This window comes from Panthera tigris, chromosome A1 (genome assembly GCF_018350195.1).
Source record: "Panthera tigris isolate Pti1 chromosome A1, P.tigris_Pti1_mat1.1, whole genome shotgun sequence".
In the NCBI taxonomy this organism is placed as follows: Eukaryota; Metazoa; Chordata; class Mammalia; order Carnivora; family Felidae; genus Panthera; species Panthera tigris.
Genome location: NC_056660.1, coordinates 199,062,199 through 199,088,708, shown reverse-complemented (window position 1 = coordinate 199,088,708; position 26,510 = coordinate 199,062,199). Strand labels below are relative to the sequence as shown.

At 38.2% G+C, this 26,510-nt stretch overlaps 1 protein-coding gene across 1 annotated transcript in view; it reads left to right on the top strand.

Moving 5' to 3' along the window:
- ITGA1 (integrin subunit alpha 1) overlaps positions 1-26,510 on the top strand; it is a 158,049-nt gene that overhangs the window by 80,927 nt on the left and 50,612 nt on the right. Inside the window, exons 7-11 of the mRNA XM_015535080.2 lie at positions 8,167-8,315; positions 11,641-11,791; positions 20,013-20,178; positions 24,742-24,815; positions 25,469-25,613. Of these exons, the coding sequence (XP_015390566.2) occupies positions 8,167-8,315; positions 11,641-11,791; positions 20,013-20,178; positions 24,742-24,815; positions 25,469-25,613 (685 nt within the window). The remainder of the gene's footprint in view (positions 1-8,166; positions 8,316-11,640; positions 11,792-20,012; positions 20,179-24,741; positions 24,816-25,468; positions 25,614-26,510) is intronic.

The window sequence follows — 26,510 nt, the reverse complement described above, 5'->3', positions numbered from 1 at the left end:
CATTCACCTCTCATCCTGATTGCTCCCACAGTCTTCTCAGAACTTTACTTGTACTCCCTTATCCTTGCATTTTTGAACTTGGATCAATTTCATTACAGCATCATCCAAGAAGGCAGCTTAAGACACCATTTTCCTAGGACCTATATCTATCATCTATCAACTTTATGTTTCTGAGGACTCATTTCATTTCCTTATGATCCAGTCTCACTTATGCCTCCCTTCACAGTGACAAACGGTGAAGCCTGGTTCCAGCTAACATAGCCTCAGAATGGCCCATGCTGACAGTTCACTGGGATTACAGTCTGTATTATTACTGCATTCTTACTCCAACTTAATCACATTAGAAGCATGTGGTAGGGGGCAGGGCTTTGCACCATAGTTTGGTTAAAGGAAATATAAATTGGCCGGACACAAAGCCTGAGCTCTTTTCATGTTCAGCAATGGGGGATCTCCCACAGAACACTTCATTGTTTTACCCTATCATTATTACCCTAAAGAAGACACTGGGTTGATAATGTTAATTGTTGAATGGAAAGCCCAGAAACTTAGTTTGTGCTTTAGAAATTAAAATTTAAAGGGGCGCCTGGGTGGCTCAGTTGGTTGAGCATCCGATTTTGGTTTAGGTCATGATCTCACTGTCTGTGAGTTCGAGCCCCGTGTCGGGCTCTGTGCTGACAGCTCAGAGCCTGGAGCCTGCTTCGGATCCTGTGTCTCCCTCTCTCTCTGCCCCTCCCCTGCTCTTGTTCTGTCTCTCTGTCAAAAATAAATAAAACATTAAAAAATTTTTAAAAAAAGAGATTAAAATTTAGCAACTGCTGTTATAACTTTAACTTAACAATACAAGGTATTAGAATATAATTCTAAATGAGGAAATAATTCCACTTCTTCATAACTCTTTGACTCAATATACTTAGTAGCTATTTTACATACTTCTCTTTCTTAAACTTCTTTGTCATTCTGTGTTACTTGAATTTCATGGAAAAAAAAATCAGAAGGCCCTCCTTTCAGTGATTTCATTTATATTTCTCACATTCACTTTCTTCCTCTTTCTTCTCTACCCCCTAAAAGAAATGAAAACCATCCACATAATAAATTCATTGTAATTCAGCAGATATATATGAAGTGACTTCTTGATTAAGTATTAAGCTAGGTGTCATGGGCAATTAAAAAAAAAACTGTAACTTTGTCCCTGAGCCCAAAATACTTCCAACTTAGAAATTAGGTAAAATCTTATATTTGGATGAGTACTACAATTATAGTGTATCATGAATATAACAAAGGTGAATGAGGCAGAACAATTATTTGATCTTTACGAGGAGGTAGCTCAATGTTGTAAAGCAATGTTTTCTAAATTATGTTGCTTGAGGTGTTAAATATGTTCTTCCCCCAAAATATTCCCTTAAATAGGAATAAAATATATCAAGTCTTTCAATTCATGATTCACAATGCATATTTTCATATTAAAGACTCAGAGCATTTTCAAAAAAATTTGCTTATGAATCAGAGTAGAGCAACTGGGAACAGAAGAGAAAGCCTTGGCCTTTTGCATTTGAAATTTGTGGCATTTTTTTTTACTTAATATAAATAGCAGAAGGAGAAAGAGAGGCAGACAAAGAGATAAAGGGAGAGACCGAGAGAGACAGAGAGAGAGAGAGAGAGAGAGAGAAGGGACCCCGTGCTGTAAAGATACATGTTAACTTTGTGTTACCCATTGTTTTTCAAGATTACTTGACCATGGAATTCTTTAAAAATCATAGCGAGTAACATACAGAGGGTGCTAGTACTCCCTAGAAAAGGGGTCAGGGCTTAGCTCATGGCTTAGCTGAAGAAGGATGGTAAATCTCATGTTTAAGTGGTTTTGAATAAATGTTACAAACCTCTGGTTCATATAACAGAATCCTCTATCAGTTGTGTGCCTGATTTATGTGATAGCCTGAATCTTAGTTCTCTTTGGTCTTAGATTTAATTACATACCTATATCTTTTGTTCTACTTAATCAGGAAGTTCAAACTGTGTCTCCCTAGGAAGTAAAGCCTTCCTTTCCAGTTGTCTCTGAAAAGTGACTGTTGTACTTGTTCTACTCTCTTTTTTTAAATGTTTATTTTTGAGAGAGAGCGCACGCGCGTGCGCGCGCAAGTGGGGGAGGGGGAGAAAGAGAGAGACACAGAATCTGAAGCAGGCTCCAGGCTCTGAGCTGTCAGCACAGTGCCCGACGCCGGGCTCAGACGTGGGGCTCGAACTCAGGAGCCACGAGATCATGACCTGAGCCCAAGTCAGATGCTTAAATGACTGAGCCACCCAGGCTCTCCTTGTTCTACTCTTTATAAGAATATTTTGTTCCTATCTTCCCATGCTGTTTTACTAATGCCCTAAGCTGCTCTTTTTCCATTTTCTCTTCAAGAAAGCCCACATCTAGCCGGTTGCTTCTTTTAGCTGTCATCCTGCTTATTTATTTCCATTCAGCAAACATGCCTAGAGTCTTTCCATCTCCATTACTCCTCAGCAGTCTCTACTTAACTTCTACGCTCTGGTTTTTGTATCATTCCAACACAACTGGCTGCCTCAAGTCAAATATGATGATTATTGGCCATTTTTCTTTTTCTCAGTTCCTAGAATGATTTCAGTTCCTTATAATTTTTGACATATTCTCCACTCAAGACTGCTTTGCTTTCTCTATTCTACATTTGTAAACCCACCGTCTGTTCTTTACCTGGGTACCTACTAAGGGGACTGCATCTTCCTCCCTCCATGAGCCCTTTCACTGTGAGACAATAAATGTACTTGTACTTCTGTCCTCCTGCCTCCTCAAAATCTGTATGCCTCACTTGGCTAACTTTTTATCTTGTTATTTCATTATCATCCTTATTTGATTCTGTTGCATATATATGTGTGTGTGTGTGTGTGTGTGTGTGTGTGTGTGCATATATATATATATATATATATATATATTATCAAGTATAAATCTGTTTTACCTGCCTTAACTTATACCCTAAGCTAGGACTAAAACTGGTTTATTAACTGGGTCCCGTTAATACTCAGCAAAGTGTTACACGTGTTTGCTTTGTGATTTGACCATTTTCCTGTGATGAAAATCAATAAATGCCACCCTTTTCTGGAAAAGACACAGCAGGCCTTATTCTGTCTGATTCGTAAGGAAATATGCAGCCCACTATCAGCCAGGGACCTACACTGAGCGTCATTTCCCTGAGATTTGAGATTCCACTGCCCCCAGTCTTCTCATTTCCCACACATCTTTATGTCTCTCTTTTTCTGCTTATCATTATTTCCCTGCTATCTCAGTCTTATGTGAAATGTTACAGTCATCTAGTAAGAATGTATGAGGGTCAATCATAAGCAAAGCAAAACAGCAGCATGGGATAAGAGAGTACCAAAAGCTATGACATAGTCCATGCTCCTTAGCCCTGCTTGCTCCTATATATAATGCAGTTGGGAGATAAAGCATGCATACAAAGAAGTTCAGAAGAATACAGTACTCCCAGGAGCAAAACAGACAAGTTTGCTTCAGGGGTTAGAGAAGGGGAAGATCAGTAAGCTAGACTGGCGACTAGGTGGAAAAAGTTTTGCAGAGAAAGTGACTCTTTGTACCGGATCTTCCAGAATGGATAGAACTTAGCTTTGTTGGAGGGATGAGGAAAGGCACTTGGTAGGGACAGGATTCATACTGGGGAGTCCTGAAGACGTGGGAGAACTAGAAAGGCTGTTGAGTGACTGCAGGTCAGGGGAAGAAAACTGAAGTTTACCTTACAGGTCTTGTATTTCCAAGGAGCAGCTTCAAGTTTTATCTGTTTTCTATTTTAAGTAGAATAAAAATTCCGTTTAGAGTGTATTTTAAAGTCGTTGATGTAGGCAATGGAGAGTTAGTGGAGATTTTTGAATAAGGATGTTATGTAAGCAGAATTTCAAGGCAGTTAGCCTTACATTTATTTATGTAAGAGCTGAGGAGATGGAGCTGAGGAGAATGAAAATAGGAGGAAGACCAACAGCGGAAAGACCAACTATTGCCACGGTCCAGGTTGAGTGAAGTGAGGTCTGGCCTGAGCCAAGGAAGAAATGCAGAAACACAGATAATAGCTGCCTTAAGTCTGGTTTCCCAGAAGCAAACCCTGAGAAAATGAGCCAAGTGACAGTGATTTACTAAGGGAGTGCTTTTAAAGGAAAATAGTAAGAGATTTGGGGGAGCAAAACAGAGTAACAACTGAGAAGAACCAAGGGTGTGATTTCAAGTGAAATCAAGGCCTTCAGCTAATCTGAGTCAAGGGGCTGGTCTTTCACTGTCTGTACTCAGGCATTGCCTGTGGAGCTTGGCAAAAGGCGATAAAGGAAAAAATTTCCAGGCACTCCTCGCTCTTTGAACCTTTGGAACAAAGCAGATCTAGCAATCCAAGGGCAGACGGTCATCTGAAGAGACTCATGTGGAGTGTTAGAAGCAAAGTATAAAGAAAGGGTGAGGCAACTGACAGTTACAAGTTATCTAAAGAATAAACTTATAGAAGTGAGATATATGTTAAGTAGGTAGAGAAAGACAGACAGGGAGAGAGAGAGAGAGAGAGAGAGAGAAGGTATAAAGCACTGATTTCTGACTTACCAAGAGGCTAAAATTTTTCTGCTGTTCCTGGTGTCCAGATAATCCAATAGTCCATAGTAGGTTTTATAAAATATGTAAAGTATTTTGAAATGTCAAATATTATGGCACAAAGCAGCCTTGTTTAATTGGCATAAATTCTTCCTCTTCTCGTGTGAACTCCTCCCCATGTATCAATGTGATACTGTCTTTTTCCTGAAGAGTTAATAGTTTATGACCAGAATTTGATTGCACTCAATAAATGGGAGCAAAATACGCTCATTAGTACAAAGGAGTAGGACTGTCGAGCAGTGTTATGTGCAACCACATTTGAGATTCATGGCCATAACTTTAAAGTGAGACCAGTCTACAATTTGTGTGATTTTTGTGTAGAAACATTTGAAGTCACAGAAGCACAGAAAGTAAAGGAGATATTTGGACTTAACCAGAGTTGGAGGTTAGCCATGTGAGTTAATGGAGGGGAAAAAAGGTTAAAGGAGTTAAAGTTTGCAAGTAAATGATTGTGGTGATGGACCATGGAATCTAAGCTAGGGACAAAAAAAAAAGTAGGATCTCTGAATTAATTGCAAGTCTTGATATGGTGAAGGAATTGGTGACAGACATAAATGAGCTCAAGTTAATGGTAAAACACTTGAAATTGAGATTGAGGTGCTGCAGTTTTTCCAGTTGACAAGGTCAAGGATAAGACCTTGAGAGTGGATGACATAGGTGATGTAGAGGAAAAGATTACTAAAGATGAGGAAGTCAAAGAAATAAGACTAGATTGTTCAATATTTTATCCAAATGAGAGACTACAGTGTTCAGTAGATTCACTCAAGTAGTAAAATGTCCAAGAATAATGACAGGAATGACAGTTTTCAAAGTTCTTTAGCCTCCTGCCTGATCAAACAAAAACAAAGGGAAATAAAAACAAAGAAACTCTGTAAGATGTCCTGAATAGATGAGCAATTAACTTCCACAGCAGCATTTATTCACCTTGGTACCAAAAAATAAGCATAATGTTTATCTAAGTTGCAAAATCATTTTACTTTTATTTATACTGAACATTTCTATACACAAAGACAATGTTGAACCTTCATGGTTTCCCTTAATAATTATACAGTGTCTCCCTAGATTATTAATTAAAACCTATGAGGGTCATTTGGGAGAATAATTTTAAATCTGTGTTGAGAGTAATGGATAACTATCTGTAACACTTAATTATGATTCAAGGAAATAACCTGAATTGGATTTTGAGTGTATCCTCATCCATTTATTTATTTATTTATTTATTTATTTATTTAGCATAATTAGTTGGTTGTAGCCTGCTTATATTTCCAAAAGGACTTTTGGTCATCTTTATTCCAATTATAAGAGCACACGGCTTTGGGACTGATGGTGACAGATATTCAGTGAAAGATATATTCATAGAAGAGCAGGGCTATCCTGGACATAGATTGAGGGATTACGTGTTCAGTCAGCTTATTATATACCTTATCTTACACTTACGTATGCTATCTTTTTCTTATTTATCCTATACCCAACTAAACAACTCTAAGGAATGATTAATGTGTTCTGTTTCTATTTTTAAAATATGATGCTTGTTTGTTTGCTTTACTTGTATTATATTCTCCAGTAGATCTCAATTAGCTAGATAGCTCATTGAATTCATCAAGTAACAATTCATCCATGGCAGCAGCATTTAGCAGAAACTAGTAGGATGAGGCGACACAGAATGCAGGGAGTTCAGGGAGGTGTATTTCTGTAGAGAGGAAGTAGACTGATGGAAAAAGCCCTGGGATAAAAGATTCACATCTTAGACTGGACTCTTTTCTGCCCTTTCACTGTGAGGAATATTTTAAACTTAAATTTCTCATTTATAAAATGTGATACCAATTAATGTTATTGTAATCTGAATAAATTAGGGGAAAGCTTTTCAAAAGGCATTAAAAATATAGGATACTATTCTCACTTAAGCATAATGGTGTAATTGCTTCAAGACGTCTAGTGTACTCTAAAAGGTGGCTCAAAGATGATAAAGATTATTTTAAATTAGAAGGTAGTCTTGTTGGTTTCTGCAAATGCCAGAGTATGCTTCTGGTTTCAAAGAAGACCCAGCTGTGGAAATGTATCTATGAGTCAGACATGTAATTAAAGATTTCTGACAATTGTAACATCCTCAAGGGAGGCTGGAAGGTAGATGCTGAACCTTCACGCCACTTGGAAGTAAGATCAGAATTGGAAATAGGATGGGTATGAAAAAAGCACTAGAGGCAACTTTACCACTGAGAAAACTAGGCAATTGCCTTAGCAAGAAGGCAGCCTTGTCTCAAATTGCTTCCCCAGGACCCAAGAAATGAAGTGCCCAGAATTTCTACATTAAAAAGACATTCATTTGGGTATAGAATTTCTGAATTTCTCATTTTGGGGTGGGAAATTAAACAAAAAGTTATCTTCACTCACAATTCTTGATGTAGATTGATCTATTGGTTCACATCAATATTTAAAAGTAGGTATAGAAAAAGGATAAGAAAAATGGGCATCTGTAAGGGAGAGGGGAGGAATACAGAGCAAGGGAAATCCAATCTGGTGTCACTTTACCCTATGTATCATTTTGCTCCATGATGGCTCTGCAGTTAGCTGCCCACATTATCCTATCTGTGCAAAGGAGGGAACGAAAGGAGGAAGGTAGAAAGAAGGGAAGACTGAACAAGAAAAGGGGTGGTGGGGAGAAGGGCTGGTGTGAGAGAAATGGAAGCTATGCCTGAGCTAGATAAAGCCTGAAGCACATGTGTGCCCTCCCCAGATACATGCCCCACTTACTACTCATCCAGCCTCATCTGGTTTCACTTCCCCTCACAGCCTAGTCCAGGCTTACTGACTTTCTTTCTGTTCTCAGGACATCCCTACTTTTTTCTCATCTCAGCTTCTTCACATACTGATTGCCCTTGTGTGGATCCATCCTCTCACTCTGTCTCCATCCAGGACAGGTCTCCACCCTCCTTGCACCTTTCAGTATCAATTTGAATATCACTTCGAAGAGGCCTTCCCTAACCCCCCATTTTGAAGTAGGGCCCTAGGTTTACTTGCTAAACAGCTTTTCCATTTCAGCCCTCTCTCCATAGTTTGCAATTGAACATGCATTGGAATGATTGTTGAATCTCCCTCTCTCTCTGATTCTCTCTCTCTCTCTCTCTCTCTCTGATTTCCTCTCTCTCTCTCTCTCTCTCTCTCTCTCTCTCTCTCTCTCTCTCTCTCATTTAGAAGCTCCATGAAGGCAGAGAGCATGTCAGTGCATTGTATCTTCTACCCCTCAAGGCTTGCCAGAGTCATTCAGTAGAAACTATTGCAGAGATAAACCAATTGTTTAAGAAGTTTAACAACAGCACTTTCATTCTTGTTCCTTGGGCTACGAATATCCACAAGTGGCAGTGGTTATTTCTGTCGGAAGGAGTTGTATACTGATGAATTTTTGAACTATCTAAAAGACAAAAATGTATGACATCTGATCTACATGTTTAAACTAAAGAAAATTGAAATGGAATATTGCTAGATGGTTAACTCACAATGGCTTGGTATTTCAGGTTGGAATTGTACAGTATGGAGAAAATGTAACCCATGAGTTCAACCTCAATAAGTACTCATCAACGGAAGAGGTACTTGTTGCAGCAAATAAAATAATCCAGAGAGGTGGCCGCCAGACTATGACAGCCCTTGGGATAGACACAGCCAGGTATGTGGATTAAAAAATAGACCAAGGTAAAAAAAAACTACACATGACCAACGGTTCACAATCAAGCCCTTTCGAGTGTTGATTGAGCACTTACCTTGGCAATATTTAAAGTCATCTTTTTAAAAAACTGGATTCCACCAATTAGCTAATAGTTATAGGATCAAGTTTTTCTACAACATAGTCTCCCTGCCCTTCTTGTCTTTCCTCTTATTCTAAAGGTTTAAGTCATGGAAAATCAGTCATAAAAACTACTATAGCCTAATGCATCATGTTCTTGGGTGCTAAGACAAAATATTAGTGAATATATTTTCCCTTTGTTCTTTGTTTACAGCTTCTAGGAATCCCATTTTTTAAAAAAGAGGATTAATATTCATCCACTTCTACTCAATATGTATTTATATCCTAGTATGTCCATAATTTTACTGTACCTAATTTAGGGTTATTGAAGCTCTCAAGTAAGAGTTTTTAAGAAGCCAAATTCAATAGCGCTATCTTTGAAATCATTTTCAGTGCAAAGACTGAAAGAAGTGGAAAGAACTTCATCATTTGTGCACTCTTTCTTTCTTCTGTTCTCCAAATTTCCTCTAATTCACATCTCTTCCTTCCTCCTGCACCTCCACGGAGAGCACATAATCCACTCTGTGGTTGAACTTCATTCTATGAGAAGCTACAGAACTGTCCTTTGATCACAATGTAGAACATTTTATTTTCTATATCGTTCCCAATTGCATGCAACTCCCATCATTTGCTGTTTTATTCATAAGTTGCCTTTAAAGCTAGTAAGGTTCTGATCAAAAACTAAACAATACCAAAATCACAGGAAATCTAATAAGTAATGTGACTAATACTAAGGATCCTTCTGTTACGTGTCTTCAACTTCTGGACCTTCATCTGATTTTAAAGAACTAATTACCCATTCTCTCACTTCACTTGTCTGCTAAGATCAGTATTTTAAGAGGGTTAAAATAGTTAATATGGATATTCTGAAGAACTGAGATTTTATGTGCAGCATTAGGCCCCTAAGTGTTAGAGAAGCATGTGGTTCTAGTTATATGGGGCTCAAGAGAAAATAACCACAAACAGATGGGGTAATTTTACATTTACCTGCCTTTCAGATCACCAATTTGCATGCACAGAGAGTGCACATGTTGAGGTGTGCTGAATGCACCTTCTTAAATAATTGACTAAATGTGACTGCACATTCAAAGTAAATCAAAGTGTTCTTTGAAAGCTCTGAGTCTGTAGGGAGCTGTGTATTTTCTAAAGGCATCCACTTAAGAATGAATATTCATCTTTGAAAACTAACTGAAGAAATATTCTGGCTGCTTTGCTCCTGTGTAAATACCACTCTAAATACCATAACCCTATATGGTTTTTGCCTACATGTTTCACAAAGGGTCTAGCTGTAGGGCACACAGTTTATTGAGTTTTGTATATAAATAAAACTCCATAGCGGTATTACTCAGTATCCTTGTACATTCTTTTTTCACATTGAAGCATATTTTTAATTGCTGTTTATTCCTTTCTAGCAGGGCCAATTGCAAACAATATTTTTAATTTTTTAGAATCCTTTACTTCTATTTTCATTGGATGGTAGTATTTGGGGGCCAAGGGCAATTTGCTGAAGATATTTGAAACAGAAAGAGTCTACTCAAGAGTTCTGCCAGTGGCTAGTTTTACATTATATAAAACCAACCCTTGTTTAGATCTAGCAGATTTTCTTTAAGAAATGTCTTTTAATTATCTCCATCAGCTGAGGTTCATTCAGTAATGACCTGTATCTTTGTAAGAAGTAGGAAGTTTTGGTGATCCTCTAAAGAATTAAGACCACAAAAAGGGTTGAATCATATGTGATATCCATGTCTGAACTTCATTTAAAGACTAGTCTTTAACATCTGTTTTCACCTTTGTACATATAAAGAAGTTGGACATCTACCTGTTTAGTGTAGAGGGCAGAAATATGCAGTTCCTTAGTGATCAGTTGTTGTTTTTTTAATCGCTTCTCCTTTATTTTGAAATTTTTAAGAAAAATAAAAAATGTAAAAGAAAGCAAACAACAAAATCCTATGTACTCACCAAACAAATCAACAGTTGTTAATATCTTCTCATATTTGCCTTCAGTCTTTCTAAAGAGAAATAATCACAGATAAAAATCCCTTTGCCCACATCACTGGGATTTTCTCTCCTGCTCACAAGATACCTACTATTGTGCATTTACTGTGTACCTAAGGTACAACTAATGTGTATTGTGCAAACCATTTGGAAGGTTGGTTTAAGAGAAATGTTTTTTGGCATATTCCAAACTGCAGGTATTTGTCCTCACGACCAAACTAAAATATTTAAAAGGAGCATTCAGTACAATTGCTGCATTTTATACCAAAATCAAAAAAAAATATTATATGAAACCCTTTCATTGTTTCATTCCAGGTAAACTTACTTGACTCAAGAGAGGGAAGTGAGTTGAGTAAAAGAAAATAATACAGGGAAAGTGTGCCTCTGTGTGTGTGTGTGTGTGTGTGTGTGTGTGTGTGCACACGCGCCTGTGGAGAAGCACAAAACAAACAAGAATTTAAGTTCCCTTCTCTTTCAGCTCTTTCCATAAATGCTTTTTGAATTAAATAAAAACTCCTTTCTTTGCAGTTAGGGCATAGCATTTCCCTTTCTCTCCGTGCCACCTTCTCCTACCCCATCCCCAGCAGCCTGTGTCCTAAAACCTAGTTCAGACCAAATTTTTCATAGCTACTCCAGCCCCTTTTGTCCTCCATAGCCCTGCTTTATCACTGACTCAGACCACAACTGTCTGCAGTCTTTTATGACCATGTCTGATTTTCTCCCATACTCCTGTTTTCCCCCAGGTCCCCTCCTCAGCTCAGAGGATTTCCATACTGTTCTATAAATGTCAGAGTAGATGTGGCAGAAGTGAGGACAGAGCAAAAGTTTCTGCCAAAAGCAGAAGAAAAGAGGAGTGTTTATAGAGAAAGGAGTGGCTGAGAGAGTATTTGAGATCTGACCTTCTCTAGATCTGATGTGTGCTCCAGTGACACCTTCCCTGACAAGTTTCCAAAGAATGAAATACTGCTGCCCTTTGTATATGGGATATGTGATGATCAGCAAAATGGTGACCTCTCCATCATCTGGAATAAATCTAAAACTATTACAAATAATGATCATCATGCCTCCCAGCTTGAACAATGGGTGTCAGTGTTGATCTTGGAAGGACAGCACTAGTCTAGCTACAGTTGTCACTGTTTTTCTTTTGTTTATCACTTTGCCTAACCTTGGGGTGGTGTTTTATTTGCTTCTCTTTTCTCTTTGATTTCTTCAGGAAGGAGGCTTTCACTGAAGCCCGGGGTGCCCGAAGGGGAGTTAAAAAAGTTATGGTAATTGTGACTGATGGGGAGTCCCATGATAACCATCGACTGAATAAGGTCATCCAAGACTGTGAGGATGAAAACATTCAGCGATTTTCCATAGCTGTAAGTACAGGGCTAGAAATGGCTTTCATATTCTGTTGTGAAGACAAGAGGTGTGTGTGTGTGTGTGTGTGTGTGTGTGTGTGTGTGTGTGTGTGTGTATGTATGTATGTATACATACATACACACACACACACACACCCATCATGGTTGTGTTATGAAAGTGACACAGACAAGGTTGAGAAAGGAAAAGTTCTCCACTTGAAAGTAAACTCTGTGGAGGCAAGATAGGGTTTTTGCTCCCTTTGTGTCCCCAGGAAGAGAGGGCAAGAGAAAGAAAGAGACAGAAATAGGAAAGGAAAAAGAAGAGAAGAAAAGGAGAAGAAGGTAGGAAGAGGAACTGTGGGGGGGGGGCGGGGCGGGTGAAGAGAGGAATGGAGGAAGGGCAGGAAAGAGGAAGGGAAGGAGGAGATGGGAGGGTGGAAGGAAAAAGGAAGGGAGGTAGGAAAGGAGGGAACTGAAGATGTGCTAGGTAAGAAATACAGTGCCTGCTAATTAATAATTCTTCCCACAATTTGGGAAGGTGGAAAATCAGGACAAAGCTCCTAATAATCTGCTAAAAGTGAACAATGGTATTTTCACACCTACAACTCTATGAGTTACAGGAAAGAAGCAAAAGGTCACCTAATTTTTTGTCTTCTCTGGACTGTCTACACCAGGACTTAGAAGAAGAGACCCTGTGATGGCAAGACTTTCTTTTTTTTTTTTTCACATTTACTTATTTTTGAGAGACAGAGAGAGACAGAGCATGAGCAGGGGAGGGGCAGAGAAAGTGGGAGACACAGAATCCATAGCAGGCTCCAGGCTCTGAGCTGTCAGCACAGAGCCCAACGCAGGGCTTGAACTCACGGACCATGAGATCATGACCTGAGCCAAAGTCGGCCACTTAACCAACTGAGCCACCCAGGCGTCCCAGCAAGACTTTCTTATGTGGTTTTGTAGTTACAGTTATTCCTCTGCACAAGCCACTTTCTTGGCATTACTGGTGGAATGAGGAGGGATCAGGAGACTGACTTATTACTTATGCACTCTGTGCAGAGCCATTTCATCCCATTTCATAGCCCCTCACTGTGCAGCCAAAGTGAAGCAGCCAGCAGCTATAAAATGTTTTCCTATAATTGCATTTAAGCTGGGCAAGAAGAGAAAAAGGATTACAGAAGAAGAAATTTCCTTTAGTTCCAAGGAAAAGCCTAGCCTGCTCTTGATGATAGAAGATATTACATATAAAGTACTTTAGCTCTTTGTGAGCAAATCTGGATTAATACAACAGCAATCCATTATTAATAACAAGTGTCTTTCAAATATAAAAAACAAAAAGGGGAGAGGGAGGGAGGGAGGGAGGGAGAGAGAGAGAGAGAGAGAGAGAGAGAGAGAGAGAGAGAGAGAGAGACTGTCAGAGTGCTTTATACTCTTATTAGTGATTTTTTTCTAAATCAACTTCTAATAGTTCCATGAACTAAGATAACTCAATTTTCATGGTGCGACCCCATGGAGAGGGACTTTCAGAAAAAGAGAAATAAAACTTCTACATTTCAAACATGGAAAATAATTTAAATTGTCACTCATATAGCTCTCTATAATCTACAGTGTTTTTTTTCCTGTGTCCTAGATACCTTTCTTTGTCCTTCATGGCACCCCAAAGAGAGGAGGGCAACCTTTATTTTCCCCATTTTATGAATGAGAAAACCAAGGGATAGCAGTCCCCATGACTGTAGGTCACATGGCCAGGTCTCCACATCCCCCTTGACTGACCACATGTACCACACTGCCCTGGGCTGTTCTTCCCCATGCCCCAATCTTTCTTTCTTCTGCCTCGGGTCTCTGGAAGGTGCTACAGGACTATCCTAACCTGTTTTCACTCACTTCCTCTAACTTCCAAAGAGCACCATGGTTCTCTCCACCTCCTGCTTTTTGTACCAGAGCAAAAGGACCCAGCACAGAAATGCTAAGCATGTCCCATAATGTGATAACTTTAAGCAACAAAAGACCCATGGACATTTTCCAGAAGTAAGTCTAAGAAAGGGGGGGGGGGGGAGGGACAGAGGACAGTATATTTTGGAGCCAGAAAGACCTTTGTTCAAATTCTGCCTTTGTGAGAGTGAGTAAGTCACTTAATACTCTGAGCTTCAGCTTCTTTATCTATAAAGTAGGGTAATACTGTTTCTCTCTCTTACAGATAAAGAACCAGTGAGATAATGACTATGAAACCATCTAGCACAATGGCAGGCTAGGCAACCAATAAATATTATTTTTCTTAAGGATCTTTAACTTAAGCAGTTTACAACCATGAAGTAATAAAATTATAGTGCTTTAGAACTAGAAGGAATTTTATAGATAAACTGTGTTGCCCTCTTCCACAGAAGCCTTCAGTGACTCCCCCATGCACTGTCAACCCTATTCTCAGCTTCTGAACCTTAACTAACGACTGTGTCCAGCCTTCCTTTCTAATCGTTCACTCTTGATTCAATAGCATGTGCCCTTTAAGGAGTCTTCTTAATATAAATTGTTTTTTTTTTTTAATTAAGGCAGGAAACAAACATCTCAGAACTCTAACTGCTTAGCCTAAATTGGTTTTCACAAAATCTCTTTTATTTACAGTAAGTGAGAATAAGATATTACCCATAATTGCATTAATCTTCCAGGAGAATAATAAAATCATGAGTTCCTTTCCTGTTTTAATCAATGAATTATTATCAAATTGCTCTTCAAAATGTTATAAATAATATATGAGAAAATTTCACTTCAAGAATTGTTATTTTCCCAATTCATATTTCTTGTCCCCAGTGAACCTTGTATTTTTTAGTTTGTGCTGAACTAGGAAATAAGACAGTTATTTTACTTCCTCTTCTTGTGCATTCTTGGGCATTTCTACAGCTGCATTCATGCTTCACATGATCAAATATAGTTGAGGGTCTGCCACTGTTATCACCTGGACTGTTTCTCCTAGTCCATTTTTTTTACCCTCCATTTGATCTTGAACACCACAGACATGTTTTATGGGAGACAATGACCCCAAAATAATTGACCATTGAAAATTTAAGCACTCTAGGGGCGACTGGGTAACTCAGTCAGTTAAGCAGCCAGCTTCAGCTCAGGTCATGATCTCCCAGTTCATGAGTTCAAGCCCCACATCAGGCTCTGTGCTGACAGCTCAGAGCCTGGACCCTGCTTCGAATTCTGTGTCTCCCTCTCTCTCTGCTCCTCCCCTACATGCACTCTCTCTGTCTCTCTCTCAAAAATAAATAAACATTAAATTTTTTTTAAAAAAAGAAAATTTAAGCACTCTATGATAAAACAGCAAACATGTCCCATTAAACTCTTAGATTTGGTGAGGGTCCTGAGCTGGTGTGAGTATTCTGTTCCAAGGTTTGTATTCTGTCACTTGTGGATATTAGACACTGCTAGCAGGAACCTGCTTTACATTCATATTCTAATCCTGGATGATAATGGCTGGGATTATAATGGCTGTGAAATGTGTATTATCTACAGCATTCAAATGAAAATCAGAGAAGTTAGAAAGTATCTTAGCATTCCATTCATTTGCACACAAAAGGCACTACAGTACATGTAAATGAATTGTACACTTTACATTTGACACATCTGCCTCAAGGGAGGTTCAATTCTGGATGTCTACTTCAGGTAAATATTAGCAGAATACCAAATGCCTGGGCTTGACATATTTGTATAAAGTGAAACAGAAGTAATTTATAAGTGTTATTTTGTATTTCTTCTCATTCATAGAAAATAATGTTTCTACAAGCTACCAGATCCTTGGGTGAAGGATCAAAACACATTTCTATTTTTATTTTTATTCTGTAATACAAATAGTTCAAACTGGATGCAAGTCACAATAATTCCTGGGAATTTTTTTGTTTTACACTTTCTTCTAAATATATATTCTCATGTTGAATCTGTTTCATTTTTATTCTTTAAGTATGTCAGTTGGGCATTTTCCTCACTGAACTTTATCCAGTTGTCTCTGTCACATAGAGCACTAAATGTCTGCCATTTACATTACAACTATGAACCTCGACCATGCAAGGTCAAACCTCAAACCATGCATGGTCCAAACGTCTTTATAATTTTTATATGTATTTTCAACTGTATCACTTTATAAGTGAAATGGAAGTGAACACGTCAATGCAAAAGTGAATCTACAATATGTTCAATAGGAATTAAGGAGGAAAGATGGTGACTTTTCTGCCAAGGATGTCATATGACTTATAGGATAAATTAGGTAAAACATTGGGGACTCAGGGTTCTTCATGTGATGTAGGATTTGTATGAATCTAAAAGAAATACATGTGTAACAAAACTGCTGACAAAGAAGAAACCCAACAGTGTGTCCAGAGAAGAATAGCAGGTGTAGAGTGAGGTGTTGAGCCAAACTCCAGTGATCCTGAAACTGCCACACGGTTATGATGGACACTCTGGAGGCTGGACACTCTCTGCCTTTGCCATGCTTTCTCTGGGGCATGCCCATCTAGCTGTGGGGAAATACTCAACTTTAAGAAAGGCATCTTAGAATTTCTTCAATGTAATAAGAGCAAGTGGGCCTTGGGTTTTCTCTCCCTCTCTGGACAGTTCTCAACATTCATTTCCACTAATTCTCTTCCCCCATCAAGTAGCTAAAGTGGGGAAAAGCACAGATTTAAACTATTTCTGTTGTTTGCATTTGCTTTTCAGCCAAGTAGACAGGTACTGAATTTTTGTGTTCGGGTACAATTAGTGCCCTTCCTACCGAAATCTTGACAAGTAGTAAAGAGTTAAGTTCAAAAATCAAAAAGCTACCCAACTAGTCTGCTGATTTCCTTAGAGCCAGCTCTAATATTCCTAAATTGCGCACATCTTCAAAGCAGCACAAAGTTCTTCACAGACATGAGGGCTTTATGCCTCACCCACACATTTTACAGATGAACACAGAGCCTAAGGAAGGAACAAGGAAGTGGATGAAGACCTGCATGTACAAATGCGAACTCCTCAGAACCCTTCCCGGGGATGCTGTGGGAAAGGGGAGAGGGTGTGACTCAAGCAGGAGGAAAGGGTCAAGAATGAATCTCCCAGCGCCTCTCACTAGGAGGGAAAACTCTAGAACTGCTGCATGGCCTGTCTGACTAGCTGTCACACAACTGCATTCCCACCATTAACATTTTAATGATTCGTTTACTAATCTAAACCCTCATTCGTTTTATGATGCTAATAAACAAGTAAGCTGTAGATCATAAATAGCAACACTTAAAACAGTAATTTTAGCTCTTTTCTAACTACAAGTGAAAAGCTATACCCTTCTTAATAAAAATACCAGTTTTTTTTTAAAGTTTATTTATTTTTGACAGAGAGAGAGAGAGAGAGAGAGAGAGAGCATGAGTGGAGGAGGGGCAGAGAGGAGACAGAATCAGAAGCAGGCTCCAGGCTCTGAGCTGTCAGCACAGAGCCCCATGCAGGGCTCGAACTCACAGACTGTGAGATCATGACCTGAGCCAAAGTCGGACACTTAACCGACTGAGCCACCCAGGTGCCCCCAAAATATCAGTTTTTAAATCTACCATTTTGAATCTCACATTAAAAAAAAAAAATACACGCAGATGCCTAGAACAGGCAGCCAAAGGAGAGTTTGGGCAGCCGGGTGTTCAGAGGAGAGGGACAGGGGTCTGTGGCCAGAAGACCCAGTGGAGACTGAGACTGACGTCTCCACCTGTGCCTGCCCACCCACGTGTCTACGATCTGCCCAGTACGCAACGCTGAACCGTGCTTGGGGACTATTGCATATCTGTTTTCCAACAGAACTTTGAAGGCACCATAGGCTCAGTTTAATGATACCAGACAAATCTATGTCTATGATTTAAAAATCTAAAGTGAAGTTAGAAAATTCTGGTATCTTCATCGTTACTTCTGATCCTCAAGGAGCAGGATATTCTAAAAGTCAAGCAATAGTACAGAGCTCAGAATCTTATCTTCATTTTTTAGATTCCACTAGCATAGAATTGAATTAATCATGATCCCTTTTTCAGGAAACCTCATCATTTGTGGAAGCATGGGCCACTTTATAGGTTTTTGTGTTTATTATTGTACCTGCATACTTATTGTAAGTATGCCCTATAAACATCTATGGGCCTGACCACATTCACCACCTGGGTGCCCTCCACCTGGTAACCATAGGCCCAAATCTATGTTCATCTATTTCTCTCCTTTTCTTATCTTTTGGTATCTATACATATCTAGAAGTGTTCCTTTTTTTAACTCTATAAAAAGGTGTCATGTTGCATAAAGTATTTTGAAACTTTTAAAATTTAATGTTGTTAAGATTCATCCAGATGGAGGTGCCTGAGTGGCTCAGTCGGTTGAGTGTCTGACTCTTGATTTTGGCTCAAATCATGATCCCAGGGCTGTGGGATGGAGTCCTGAGTTGGGGCATGGACCTGCTTGACATTGTCGCTCTCTCACTCTCTTTCTCTCTCTCTTTCTCTCTCTTTATCTCCCTCTGCTCCTCTCCATTCTCTCTTTCTCTCTAAAATAAAAAAGGGGCTCCTGGGTGGCTCATTCAGTTAATAATCTGACTTCAGCTCAGATCATGATCTCACGGTTCATGGATTCAGGCCCTACGTTGGGCTCTGGACTGACAGCTCAGAGCTTGAAGCCTGCTTCAGATTCTGTGTCTTCCTCTCTGTCTGACCCTCCCCCACTTGCACTCTGACTCTCAAAATTAATTAATTAAAGTAATTAATTAATCCATATTATTTCATGTCATTATAGTTCATTCGGTTTTTTTTAAAGTAATAATTACATACAGTGAAATACAAGATTTCAATGTGAAAATTATGTACAAAGTGAACAATTTGATGACTTTAGATAGTCACATACACCCATGTAACTGACCCCTCTATCAAGATATATAACATTTCCATCACCCTTAGAGAGTTCCCTATACTTCCTATCATGTTTAATACCCACTTCTATAGTAACCATGTTGTGGCTTATATCACCATCACTTAAGTTGCCTGTTCTATTTATGTAAATGAAATCATACAGTATGTACTCTTTTGTGTTTAGCTTTTCACTCAACATAATGATTAACCATGATATTTGTGCATCAGTGGTTCATGTTCTATGATACATTGTTTGAATATACCATGATTTCTTCTATACTTTATTGTTTATGGACATTTGAGTTGTTTCCAGTTTGGGTGCAATTAAAAAAAAACTGAACTTCTGATTCATGGGGCAACATGAATGACTCAAAAGCATTATGCAAAGTGAAAGAAGTAAGACACAAAAGGCTACATGCTATATATATGACTTCTTAAATATGACATTCTGGAAAAAGCAAAGCCTTAAGGACAGAAAATATATCATTGGTTGCAAGGGTCAGGGGGAGGAAGGGATTAACCACAGGGGGCAAGAGGAACACTGATAGAAAAGTTCTAAATTTTGAAGTGGTAGTAACCCAACTGTGTGGACTTGTCAAAACTCAGAATTGTGTATCTAAAAAGGGTGAGTTTTACTGTATATGAATTATATCTCAATAAAACTTACTCTAAAAAATAAAATAGATGTTTGAGAAAACCTGCTAAGACATTTAAATAATTACAGTTAACTATAACAGATAATTCTTGCCTCTCTCTCTTCTGTGTGTGTGTGTGTGTGTGTGTGTGTGTGTATATATATACACACATATATATATATACACATATATATATATAAACAAGATGTCCGTGTCTTGAGAATTTGGTTTTAAACAGAAATTGCCAAGTAAGATTTCTATTTAGTTCAATATCTGTTTTCAAAATATATGTGTGGACTGGCTCTTGGTAAGAGTATCAGGAAGAACTGCCTACTCAAGATCAAGTAACTCACTTGCTAACTGCTTTACCAGCAAATGGTGGTGGCATAGGCTGGAATAATACCAGAGACATTCAGAAACTATAACATTACTGTTGAACTGTCAGACTTTAAAGATATAGCTGTTCATAAACAGGCACACAGTAATGCAAGAGAAGAAACATACAAGATTGTCCTTTGTAGTTTTCTCTACCAATTACAGTATGTAACAGTTAATTTTAGGAAATCTCACATTTGAAAATTATTCTTCCAAGAATGTGGAAGTACATAAAATTTCATTATATTGAGGTACTATACACTCTCTTGTTTGTTGACAAAACGCTTGAGATCTTTAATTAATATACAGAATTTAAAATATAACCTTCCCATTTTTGTCATGTCTTAGATTCTTGGGAGCTATAACAGAGGAAATTTAAGCACTGAAAAGTTTGTGGAAGAAATAAAATCAATTGCAAGCGAACCCACTGAAAAGCATTTCTTCAATGTCTCTGATGAATTAGCTCTAGTCACTATTGTTGAAGCTCTCGGAGAAAGAATATTCGCCCTGGAAGGTATGACTATTTCTCATACTCCCGCATGTTTTCTCTACAATTCAATTTAATGTAATGGCCTTTTGGTGTTTATTTCTTCTACACGGCTAATGCATTTTTACTGTGTACAATAACCACCATGGAACAATGCCCTTTTCTGTAAATCTGTCACCAAGATGGCTGTCTCACATAGCCCTGTGTCTGTTGGCATCTCTCTTTGCAAGGACATGGCAGGGCTAATGTGAGGGCTGAAAGAAGGCAATGATCAGTGTGGACTCACAAGAACAAAAATGTGCCCACGTGTTTTAGTCCTTTTCTGTGACACGGGTTTAGAAAATGGAGGAGTTAGCTCAAGTTTTCTTTTTTAATTTGTTTTTTTTATTTTGGGCTTCTATAGAACTGTCCTTATTTGCAATAACTTCATTGTTCATTTATTTTCTCCCGTTTTGCTTCTTGCCCATTTTAAAGGTCTTTATGGAACTCTGCCTTAACTCCCATGGCAGTAAAACATTGGTTCACTATATTTGTCTAAGTCATATTACTTTTTTGTAGATTTCTTTTCTTGGATGTTGCAATGGCGATTGGCTACTGAAGAAAATAAATCATGGCATTCCTTCCCCTGCCTTAGGTGGAAGAGGTCAAGTATCAAATTCTTTTGGAACTGGCCCTTGCCTGACCAAAAAAAAGAAAAAAATGTTTTTGGAATTGTTATGCCAGGCAAACTGAAAAAAGCCTCCTCCTTCATATTCTCTGTTAACTGGAGACTAAGAGAACATGCGTCTTTCCCTCAACCTAGGATGAGAAACCTCCAGAGAGTTCTGTTTTTATGCCCTTATCTGAATCCAATGGACTCTGTCCTTGTGAGGACACACTGAAGAACTATTGTTTTGTATCTTAAACATAGAAATTCATGAGCACTTTCTCAGTCACCCTGATGTGACCTGATAATGAGAAACATGACCTGATACTGGGTAACAGAGAAATAAAATGAGAAAGAGAGATAACTGAAACAAGGTGGACCATTTTGAGCATCAAGTGACCAGGAAAATGCAGAAAAGTGACCAACAGACAATATTCAAATGTATAGAAAGGAAAGAAAATGTTTTAGAGTAATGACTTTCAAGCTTTATATGACAGTGACCCATGATAATAAATACACTTTTCCTTGTGACTAGAGGGGAGCAAAATAGGCCATCCCAAAATATGTTGCTTCGGCATGTAGATTATTTTGAGCTGAAGGCAATCAATTTCCAGCCCATTCAGGAAGAACTTTTACCTCTCCCTTAACAACCTAAAAGAATTCACATAGGTGGCCTGGTCCAGAATAAAAGGTATAACCAGAGAGAACTTTTTAAAGACCTATCTGCATAGCAGGGCAAACTTCTACTTACCAAACATCTGTTCTTCTTATATACTGTGAACTGTGCTCCTCCCTTCGAAGCCCCAGGCCCCTACCCCATTCCGTAGGTCAGGATGGCATCATATAAGTCTCCACCACCCCCACTTGCCCTTCAGTCTCATAGTTTAGTCTTAATTTCCCATATGAAATTAAATTTTCCTCTAAAAATTAAATTGACTAATTTTTTAGCTCAATTTAATTGTTAAACCAGCCACGGAATCTAGAAGAGAAGAAGGGAAAATTTTTCCACTTCTGCATGACCCAGTGCACATACACGTATACATATAAAAATAAAACAACCTTTAACAGAATAACCCTTATTATATGCAAAGCACTCTGATAGGTTCTCGTTTTCATTTTCTCTTCTCTTTTAATTAAAAAAATGCTGGTGGTGACTCACCCAGCCGATTTCATGACTGGATCACAACTAGTAAGTAGGAGATTTGGGTTAGATTTGATGAACAGCTACAGCCCATGCAGACTTCATTTCTCTTTCCTTCTGCCCTGGCTGCTTTTCCCCTGTGCCTTTAGAAACAGAACTCTTGAATTACTTATCTGTCTGAAGTCACAGCTGCTTCTGAAGAACTTGGCTGTCCTGCATTCTGTGCACAAGTCAGTTTTAAGTGGCTTTGGTCTCACAGCAGCTCCCAGCGGCATTTACTAATAGGCCAGACCATAAGCTTCGCTGGCCTTAAGGAAGGAAATATACAAAGTTTTCCAAGTCATTGTGCACTTTTAATTTTTAGTAATTGTAATAAGTTTTAAGATGTGATATAAACAATCTGTAAAGACCATTTAAATGAAAAATTACTTAGTTACATTAATAGTTAAGTACAATACAGTCTCATTTTTAAACTCATCTTAAGTAAGCAAGTAAGTATAACCTGGTAGGACTTCTATAAATGAAGTCTACCTACATCAGCTACTGGGGGAAGAAGGGCCCAATTTACCTTAAATGACATTGTTGTGTTGCTTCTAAACTAACCATACCATGAATTAAAGGTTACATGTTGGAATGCCCAGACACTTTAAGAAGTCTGTATATTTAAAAGCAAAATTATCTGGGGGGCATCTGTGTGGGTCAGTCAGTTAAGCCTCTGACTCTTGATTTCAATTCAGGTCATGATCTCACATTCACGAGATTGAACCTGCATTGGGTTCTGCACTAGGCGTGGAGCCTGCTTAAGATTCTCTCTCCCTCTACCCATCCCCCACTCACATGCACATGCTCGTGCTGTCTCTCTTTCTCTCTCAAAATAAATAAATAAATAAATAAATAAATAAATAAATAAATAAAACTAAATACATAAAGTGAATTTTTTAAAAAATGTCCTCAGATTAAAATGTCTACAACATCTTTACTGATACACTTTCAGGGCTAATCAAACACAGTGTTTTGACTGATTTTCTTCATAACTGGGATCAGAAAGGATTTCATTTCCTTGTTACTTGGGAAGTGTCCATTTCCTATCAACATTTATCTTTAGATGGCAAAGAGCAGCAATTATGAAATTCCTCCTTGCCAATGACAGTGCCACCTAGTGAAGAGAACAGGTCACCAACTTGCCCAATGAACTCAGAAAGGTTCCATGTCTTCCTTTCCCAGCACGTGGGAGAAATGCTAAAATGCCTAACCTGCACAGTGGGAGAGTGGTTATGTCAGTACTTATGAACAGTTCGGGGAGGAGTTGACAGCAAGAAGTTCAGGGATGCTCAAGGGGCTATTACCATGATGATGATTCAGCAGGCGGATTGTCACAAAACTCCCTTCTCTCTATTCACAGCTATAAGCAGAATAGCAGCAGGAGAAGGTACTGGAAGCATGCAGGTATTCACTGCTGTGCTCTTGCAGTGGTCTTGCACAGATAAATAAGAAGGCACCATAAAGTACTGTGGACTTAAAATAAATAAATAAATAAATAAATAAATAAATAAATAAATAAATAAATAAATATTTATTTAAAATAAATAAATCAGATTTAAAATAAAGTTAAAGTGCACCTCTGTCATTTAAATTAGGGGATAATTCATACGTGAGATTAAAATGATGTATTGGAATTCTTGATTGATATCGCCATTTAACCTAGTCCTATAAAAAAGCAATCACTGATGTATTTGTTAACAAATTTATGCCAGGAAATAACTAGTAAATAAGTTTGATTTCACAAATTTAATTATTCTCATGCCTCAATGAGAAGGCAGACTGACTTTCTTAAAATTATGCACTATTTTTAACTTATTTTCAAAGCCAAATAAATCAGTAACTCCCCACTGAAAGCAAATGAATCAACATTCCCTCGATCCCCTTAGGAGGTTGTGGCTTTGGGTCGGTAAATATTTTGAGAGTAGCATATTTTTCCATGGAATGCTCTGGACTATCTCTGTATTTCAGTAAAGAGCTTAAATACCTAATGCTTGCTCCTGAACCTTTTACATAGCATTAACAGAAAGAAAGAAAGAAAGAAAGAAAGAAAGAAAGAAAGAAAGAAAGAAAGAAAGAAAGAAAGAAAGAAAGAAAGAAAGAAAGAAAGAAAGAAAAAGGGCACAGATTCTTTAAAAAATATGTGATTGAATGGTATGTGACCAAAAACCCATCAAAAAGTCCCCTTCGAATTTGTGAGTGATACCTACCACCAGAAATTAGAGAAAACACAATCCCAGAATCCCTACAGTCTTTATCACATAATGGAATTCCAAGAGGATCTGTACCTGGAAATGCAAGTGGACCTGGTAGAGTCAAGAGACTTCTTTAAATATGTGAATAAAGATTTTTTTAGCCCTGTAACATATCGGGTAACTTTAGGCTAATGTCTGAGCAGGATTCCCACAATGTGAGAAGAAGAAGGAGGTTTTCAACTTCAGTACTTTTGAATTTAACCACATGGATCCAAAGTGCCATATCATCCACAAGTATGCTACAGTATAGGAAGAGAAGCATGAATGGAGATTTCTCAACTTCTCCAGCAAGGGTGGGGAAGCCAATGGTCAAGAATCTAGCCACGGCCCTTCTGCTAACCTTCTCTGTCCTTTACCCAGCCCTACATAGGAATTTGGGGTTGAGAAATGTGTGGCTGAACATACCCAAAAGATGTTGGAAATTCTGGTTGGTAAAGAGCCCAGTCTGTAATTGGTTTCTGTCTTCTCCAAATCAAGTGTGCTAAAAGTCATTTATTTTTCTGTTATAGCTACAGCTGACCAGTCAGCAGCTTCATTTGAAATGGAAATGTCTCAGACTGGCTTCAGTGCTCATTATTCACAGGTATATTGACCACTTGGTAGAAAATGAAATATTTTTTTAAGGTTTTTGCTCCCAAAAACAATGCCCAAGCATCACCATTATAAGTGCAACTAGCAGTTCATGGCTTGCCCAGTTATGTGATGATGTTTCTAATCGAAATAGGAAAATGGCATTTCACAAGCATATTAAGAAAACATGTTATATCCCACAGTTCACTATATCGTACTAATAATTGTGAATCAAACATTTTGAGGTCTGCCTTATGTAATTATACATCTAGCTAAATGGAATACTTAATTTAAAATAGTTGCTAATGATATGAATTGTATCTTTTTCTCAATCTCATTGTATTTAAAGATCTTATTAGAATACCATATTCAAGACCTAGGATTCTTGACACCCAGAATTAAACAGAAAGACAAGATTAGGAAATAAATCATTTGTAGCTGATGAAAAAAAAATGCATCAGAGTCCCTGCAAAGGAATATTGACATTTCAGTGGGCAATTGTACTGTATAACCGAGAGCAAGTTACTCTACCAGGTTACCATAGTATTACTGTGAGGATTCTAAGTTAATATATGTAAAGCACTTTGAATAGAATCTATCATATTGTTAATGCTGCGTTCTTGCTACTTTGTTAAATGTCATTTGTTTTCTCTATTTGGATATAAGGACTGGGTCATGCTTGGAGCAGTAGGAGCCTATGATTGGAATGGAACAGTCGTCATGCAGAAGGCTAATCGAATCATAATCCCTCAAAACACAACCTTTAATGTTGAGTCTACCAAAAAGAATGAACCTCTTGCTTCTTATTTAGGTAAAGTTTAGATGTAATTGATAGAAAATTATTGTGGTTTATTTTTGGTTTTGTTTTTATTTTTAGCATTATTTGCTTATATGTACATAGGTTTACTTATAACCATGTGAAGACAGATAACTTCCAAGAGCTAGACATTTTGTAGGAGCCCTGAAAGTTCCCAAGCAGCCTTAATTTCTGAGCAATCTTAGAATAATAGAACATGGAGGTCACACTTTCTCAGAAGGGCTCCCTAGTGCAGGAATGATTTAGGCTGATATGTGCACTTTTTGAAGTCTCCCTGTGTCTGGTATTCTCATTAACTTCAAGAAGAGCTTTGCACCTGGTGCACAGGAAATGACGGTAAAAAGAGAAACCTTGACACAGCTAATATCCTGCAGATCAGACTCCCATATTTTTTAAAACATCCTATATCATTTCTTTCTATGAGTCCTAATTTTGGAAAAGAAAATTTTAATTTGTCTTGTCATATAGCTTCTTCTTTAATAGTTCTATTCACAACCAGACAAATATTGAACTTAAGCCCAGTGATGTAATGTCATCTTATTTTTCAAAGACTTTTCTGGAATGAGGAGGTATGTGTCTGTTATCACCTTATTCTCCATCTGTACTGAGCTGCCTAGGGGATACCAGGGAAGTGTTCTATCACTAAATGATCTCAGTAAACAATTAGGGCCTAGGATGAAAAGAACCCTCAGAATATGGTTTCCCAACACTTTACTCACTCAACAAATGTTTGAGGGACACCTGTTTTGCCCCAGGTATTTTCTTGGTGCTGGAGGTGCAGTGGTTAAGGAAACAAATAGTTTTCAGTGTTCATATTTTAGTATGTTAGCATTCCTCTCTGGGATCTTTCTGTCCTGGAGGCAAGTCTTTTTCTCTCTATCTAGCTTCTTT